The sequence below is a fragment of the Budorcas taxicolor genome, chromosome X, assembly GCF_023091745.1.
Source record: "Budorcas taxicolor isolate Tak-1 chromosome X, Takin1.1, whole genome shotgun sequence".
Lineage (NCBI taxonomy): Eukaryota > Metazoa > Chordata > Mammalia > Artiodactyla > Bovidae > Budorcas > Budorcas taxicolor.
In genome coordinates this window covers 87439496-87446739 of record NC_068935.1, presented here as the reverse complement: position 1 = coordinate 87446739, position 7244 = coordinate 87439496, and the positions used below count along the sequence as shown (strand labels likewise).

At 38.1% G+C, this 7244-nt stretch overlaps 1 protein-coding gene across 1 annotated transcript; it reads right to left on the bottom strand.

The window, feature by feature from the left end:
- Window positions 1-2714: 2714 nt before the first annotated feature.
- PAGE4 (PAGE family member 4) lies at window positions 2715-5828 on the bottom strand. The gene is made up of 4 exons (XM_052662709.1): window positions 5751-5828; window positions 5170-5275; window positions 3611-3736; window positions 2715-2719 (listed from the first exon to the last, which is right to left on the bottom strand). The coding sequence occupies exons 1-4, from the start codon at window positions 5826-5828 to the stop codon at window positions 2715-2717; spliced, it is 315 nt and encodes a 104-aa protein (XP_052518669.1).
- Between the last annotated feature and the right edge of the window lie 1416 nt (window positions 5829-7244).

The following is a 7244-nucleotide window of genomic DNA, read 5'->3' as shown; positions in this document are numbered from 1 at the left end:
AATAACTGCAACAAAAATAATGTATTGAATATGTTATTGAATACTGAGTTTTCCGTCATAAAATCTGTTAATTATAATGTACAATGTGTAACAGATTTTATTTTCTTGGGTTCCGAAATCACTGTGGACAGTAACTGCAGCCATGATATTAAAAGATGCTTGCTACCTGGAAGAAAAGTTATGACAAACCTAGACAGCATATTAAAAAGCAGACATCACTTTAACAACAAAGGTCCCTATAGTCAAAGCTATGGTTTTTCCAGTAGTCATGTGTGGATGTGAGGGTTGGACCATAAAGAAGGCTGAGCACCAAAGAATTGGTGCTTTTGAACTGTGGTGCTGGAGAAGACTCTTGAGAGTCCCTTGGACAGCAAGGAGATCAAACCAGTCAATCCTGAGGGAAATCAACCCTGGATTTCCATTGGAAGGACTGATGCTGAAGCCCCAATAATTTGACTACCTGATGCAAATAGCCATTGGAAAAGACCCCGATTCTGGGAAAGTTTGAGGGCAGGAGCAGAAGGGGGGAACAGAGGGTGAGATGATTGGATGGCATCATCAACTCAATGGACATGAACCTGAGCAAACTCCGGGAGGTAGTACAGAAGCCTGGCATGCTGTAGTCCATGGGGTTGCAAAGAGTGGGTCATGATGGAGCAACTGAACAACAACAAATTATGTACAAATCTTATATAGCCTTACTGATTTCTCCTTGTTGGCTCTGCCAATCTATTATATTTTGAAGCCATGCTATTAGATTCATATTTAAAACTGTTGTTAAACTACAATAAATTCAATTTTTCTACATGAAGTGTCCCTTATTTCTAGTAATGCCTGTTTATCTTAGAGCCTATTTTTAGTTATTTTGCATAGAGTTATCATTTGTCCATCCTTTTACTTTCAACTTTTCTGAATTCTTGTGTTTTAGCTGTGTCTCTTCTAAACAGTTATATCAGTTATTTGTGCTATGTAACAAAAAGAAAGTGTTCAAATGTTTAAAGTTAACACTTAAAAGTAATCCAAAATCCAAAGAAATCAGAAATACAATTAGAACATTTTGAGTAACGAAAGACCTATTTGAAGAGAAAATTATAATTTTAAAGTATATGCTTAAAAGGCTGAAAATTAATAAGCTAAACATCTCCAGCAGTTAGAAAAGGAACAGCAAATAGATAAAGAAGAAATAATAAAGGCGAAAAATGAAACAGGATAGAATCAGTATAGCCAAAAGTTGGTTTTATTTTGAAAAGACTAGTCAAAAATATCAGTTAACCTTTGGTGAGGCTGATAAAAATGCAAGAGAGAAGGCACAATTTATTAGTACTAAGAATGAAAATGGCAGTGTTACTACAGATTCTGCAGACATTAGGAGGAGAACAGGAGGCTATTATGAACAACTTTTTGTAATGAAAATTTAGATAACATAGCCAAAGTCCTATAAAAATAAAACTTATCCAAACTGACTTAAGAATAGAAACCAAGATACTGAATCATTAAAATTTTCCTAAAAAGAGAACTCCAGGCCCAAATGGCCTCACTGACAAATTCTATCAAACATTTAAGAAATATTTCCAATGTTAGATGAATTCTACCAGCAAACAGAAAAAGAGGCTATTTATATTAACTCAGTTTATAAAACCAGGATAGCCCTTGATATAAAAACCCAATATGGAGAGTATATTTTAAAAATTATGGACTAATTTAACTCATAAAGATGCAAAAATCCTGAACACAACATTAGGAAAAGGAATCCAACAATACAGAAAAGGGTCACTGTATCATGATGCAAACTGTTTTCTAGGAATGCCACATTAACAGATTAGTGGAGAAACATCAAGATCACCTTAAGAGATGCAGAATGAGTGTGTGATAAAATTCAACCAATATCCATGGTAAGTACTCTTAGAAAACTAGGCGTAAACAGGAACTTTGATCTAATAGAGATCTAATTTAAAAAACCTGTAGCATACATCATAGTAGAACATTGAAAATTTTCCCTTTGAGGTCAGGCATATGACAAAGATGTCCACTATCATCGTTTCTATTCAACACTATACTCAAAGGGTTCAGCCAGTGTCATAAGGTAAGGACAAGAAATAAAAGTAGAAAGATTTAAAAGGAAGAAACAAAACTGTATAGAGTATGATTGGGTATGTAGAAAATCTAAAAGAAAGTAGACATAAACTATTAATGTAAGTTTAGCAAAGTTGCCAGATACAAAATCATTACACACACACACACACACAAAATAAACAGCACTTCTACAGACCAGCTCTAAACATAACATGAAGAATCTTTTGAGATACCACTTACAATAGTATCAACTTCCTAGGAACAGACTAGACCAGACATGCATGATTTTTTCCATGAAGCTGCAAATTTTTATTGAGAGAACTGATCAAGCCAAATAATCAACGTAACAATATGCATGGCTTCAGCTTGTCTTCTTTTTAACTTCTCACTGTCCATCACCTAAAACATAAATGTAACAGTGGTACGTTACTTAGAACTTCACTTAGATAATAAAAAAGGTACACAAGACACTACAGTTTGGATTTTATAAGATGAAACTAAAACCAGAACCCTGACTACTGCACATGCTTCCATGCTAATGAACATTTTCAGGCATATGAACACTAATTTTTTTTAATGTATCATTCTTTTTGGTGGTGTGAAGAAACAGATTAATCAGGCTCAGAACAGATTAAATCCTACTAGCCTATTTAAAGAAAATTTAAGGAATGAGCAAAAACTGCCAGTGATTTCAGTTAAAATAAAATTAACCAAAAACTTTGAGAAGTAAAACAATCAAGCAAACCCAGTGTTATTCAAATACATTTACTTCATGTATCCTTCTAATTATATATGTATGTTAAAATAATAATGTCATACTTGGAACTTTTCAAAGAGAAGGCAAAGAATAGCATTCCATTTGGTTCATCTCTTTTATATGAAAGTATTTTATTAATTTAGCTCAACCATTATATAGCCTATATAAAGTAAGGTGGCATTTTGTTCCATTCACACCTGTTGTCCTGGAATAAGTAGTCACGGCACTCCCTTTAACTCTCAAGGGTACCCCGGTTTGGATGATAAAAATTAGACGGTCATACTAGTTTTAAGCCATGGCCATGACAGATGACATTAAAATAGGAAGGAAAATACTACCATTTCTCAGCAAGGCTCACAATTAAAAAAAAAAAAAAAACAACAGCAAACCAACCTAGAAAAGCAGAAACATACACATCTATATTTTTTGGCATTTAAAAGACAATGATTTTTGAGAAAAATCTGGAAAATTAAAAAAAAAATACTATTGTATTGCCTAGATATCCAATTAGCACTGGAATATGTTAATTTATGTACTTTAAGAAGTATTTGATAACTTGCCTTGGGTTTAAAAGGACTTCCACTCCAAAGTAATAATACTTTCTTTCATGTTTTATAATTCAACAACATGGACCTGACAATTCATTTTTTTCCTCATATAGTGTTTTGTGTCTGAACTACTTTTCAAATAATCTCTATATGTACAACTTGTTATTAAAGTATAATAATATTGCAAAAAAAAAACCATTCCACAACTTGCATTCTTAATAGACAAATATACCTCCTTCCGGAATTTCAGCAGGCACTACATTAGGTGGAGTCTTCCCTTTCACATCAGGGCCATCTCCAAGCTCACCCTCAACCTTTTCCACATCCAGTTCCTGGCGGGAACCTTCCAATTCAGGTTCTGATATAAATAGAGAGTTATTACTATAAGTGGCAAACTATAAATTAATGCTATTAAATAAAGCACTGGAGGTTAGCATTACCCTAAATGTGATACATAAAAATGTAATGACCACTAAAGATTTTTGCTATAAAGTGAAGTTATATTGTCCATATGTTAACCTCTTCTTTGAATCTTTTTTCTAAAACTGTTTAAAACAAACTTAGTTGTCTCCTTTGTAACCTATATACACATCTATTATTGCACTCATTAGATCAGCTACTGTTTACATGAATTTCTCTGACAAGATTGTGAACTCAAGGCAGAAATCATTCTTATTTGTATTTATATCCTCAGCACCCAGGTTATTACCTGCCACCAAGAAGCCTCATAAATGAGTGGGGGGAGGGGGAAGTCTTTAAAAATAAGACAAACCCAAACTGAAGAACATTTTATGAAAACAACTGGTTTTGGCCTTTAAAAGATGTTAATCATGAAAGACAAATACTGAGGTATGCTTCCAGGTTAAAGGAGTACCAAAAGAGATGACAACTAAATGCAATGGGTAGTCTTGGGCTGGATCCTGGGTCAGGAAAAAAATAATGCTATAAAGAACATTACTAAGCCAACTGACAAAACTGGTTATTACTAGGCTAACTGACTACATATTTTTTTCTCAATGTTAAATTCCTGATTTGATCCCTGTATTGGGTTACACAGGAGAATATCCCTGTTTTTAGGAGATACTTACTGAATTAGAGAGTAAAGAGCTGTATTTGAAATTTACTCTTAAATGGTTTGGCAATAATAATATGTATATTAATACCTAAAGCAAGGATAGTATATGGCAAAATATTAGCAATTGCTGAATTAAGGTAAAGAGGATACAGAAGTACACCGTGCCTTCTTACAACTTTTCTGTACTTTTTAAAACTTTTCTAAGTAAAAAGTTAAGAAAATATGTGACAACTAGATTATGGTTCAGGAAGACAAAAATATTGAAGACTTTTAATAGCAACTACAATAGGGTTTCACATTTCTTATTTCTCTGCATTATAAATTTGAATTACAATCTAAGAGCTAACCAAAATATATCTAGTTTTGCTTAAACTTTTGATTCAATGACTTCAGAAGCCCTGAAAACAACATTCCAAAAAGATCAAGTTTAACTAGTAAAATAGGGTATAATTTTGTCAAAATTTATTGTTGCTTCCTTTGATTTGCCAATTTAGGGCCTTGGCAAGAAATACATTTCCCAAGCATGCCAAATTAAAACACAGGTGAGTAAAATGCTGAAGGAGGGAAAACTTATCACAGAGAGGGACTGCAGTCAGCTGAAAAATATATCTTTTCCTTACCAAACAGGTTTCCAGCCAATTTTCAGGGAACCCTTTATACCTGTCACTAGTAAAACATCATAAATGAAATACAAATTGTCCTTCCATGCCCTTTACCTTGAACCACAGACGCTCCTCCTTCTTTCTCCTGTCCAGGTTCCATGTCTACATTCTTAGCCGGTGGTTCCTTGCGCTGAGATTTTTTGCCACCTAGTTTCCGGGCCTTGGGGGGAGAGTAGGGGCAAATAAAAAGTACTGTTATTAATACTATGGCAAGAGAAAACACAAATACACATGCTACATGGAGGTAACTAATCAATAATCTGAAGAGGCTTTTTCTGTTTCTATGTAAGTAGTCTTAACAAAGTTACTCTTCCTATAGAGAAAATACTCTAAGAAAGGAGTTATCTACAAGGACCAGTAATTCTGGAAACCATCTTCATCTTTTCTAGACTGTGTGTTATTTACTAATAACCACAATAGAGAAGTCATAGGGACGATTCCCAGGCTCATACCAATATACATATCCAGGCAATACCAGAACATAAGTCTCCTTGCTCAATATCTCAGTCATGAGATTCATCACTCAACTATTCTCAGCAAGATAGCCCTTTGTACAACAGATCTATATTGGTTAAACTTTAAAATTTTTCTTTTATTAATTTCTGCTAATGGAAGTAAGATATCAAAGCACTTACAGCCATAGTTTCAGCAGTATCAGAAGATTCTTGACCATCTCCCCTTCCTCTAGATCTTGATCTTACTCGTGCACTCATATTTCACACTGAAAGTAGAAAACGGTGAACTGGAGAATGTAGTTAATTTTAAAAGACTATACTGGACTATTACCAAGCTGGTTGGAAATTCTTTTTTATTACAATATAATGTTATTAATAACATCAAATAAGGCTGTCTGCAAACCCCTTTGTTTCTCTCACAGCCAATTTGGCAGAGAAAGGACCTTCAAGTACTTGATATAAAAAAAAGGCATGACCTTACTAAAGAAATTCGATCTCACTCTCTAACCCTTGAATATGGAAAGATTTTGTAATATACGGCCACGTCCAGCTCCCCATTTCCAACTCTGGATTCTGTGCTGTCGTCAGTGTCAGGGCCTCCAGGACCCAGGTACTTCAAATAGCACCCTCAAGACTCGACCCTTCATCTGATCCCCTACCCTCCTCTGTGCACCGCCCTCTCTCCCACCACCAGGACAAGAGGTATGGCGGCCACAAAACCTGTAAGGTGAAAGAAAGATGACGACTTAAGGGCCTTCCTCCACAGAGGCCACAGATCGCACCGCCCAACCCGCCCGAAGCCCAGTGGCTCCCTCTCACACTCACGCACACTTAAACTCCAGAGGGACAGATCTGTAGACCTACCTGGCGAGTCTCAACCAGGTAGAAAGAACCCAGACACTAAGACGCGACCCGCAGAGCTCGGCACTCAGAACGCTTTGCGCACTCTTCACGCCAAGGGCCAACTGGAAAGTGAGCAACCCTGTGCATGCGCACTCTCTCCCGTGAGCCGCGTGGGCTACACCCTTGCCCCGCCCCCCCGCCCCGCCCCGCTCCCCGCCCCCCCCGCCTCCCCGCCCCGCCCCCCCCAAGACTCCCTGATGGGTGCTCTGTCAGCAGTTCCGGTGCCTCCAGGACCCAAATACAGCAAATAACACCCCCATGACTAGCCCCACGTTCATCTGACCCCCTGCTCTCTGCCGCCCACCCCCTTCCTCCTCCCTGCCTCCCATCCCCCATTCCCACCCACCACCACCCCTCCCCTACCCCACTCCACCCGACTCCCCCACCACTAGGACAAGAGCTATGGCGGCCGCAACACTTGTGAGGAGAAAGACGACGACCTCGAGGACCTTCCTCCTCAAGAGACTAAAGACCACACCGCCCGGCCAGTTTAAAGCCCGCTGGCTCCCCCTCACATGCACGCACACTTAAACTCCAGATAGGACTGATCTGTGGACCTACCTGGTGAGTCTCAGCCAGGTAGAAAGAATCCAGATGCTAAAACAACCCGCAAAGCTCGGCACCCAGACCGTGTTGCACACGCTTCACCGCAAGGGCCGACGGGAAGGCACGCAACCCTGGGCCTGCGCACTCTGTCTCCCGTGAGCCGCGTGGGCTGGTTCCCCCGTCTCCAAAAGGATGACTCCCAAATATGTGTTCTGTTGCCAGTTC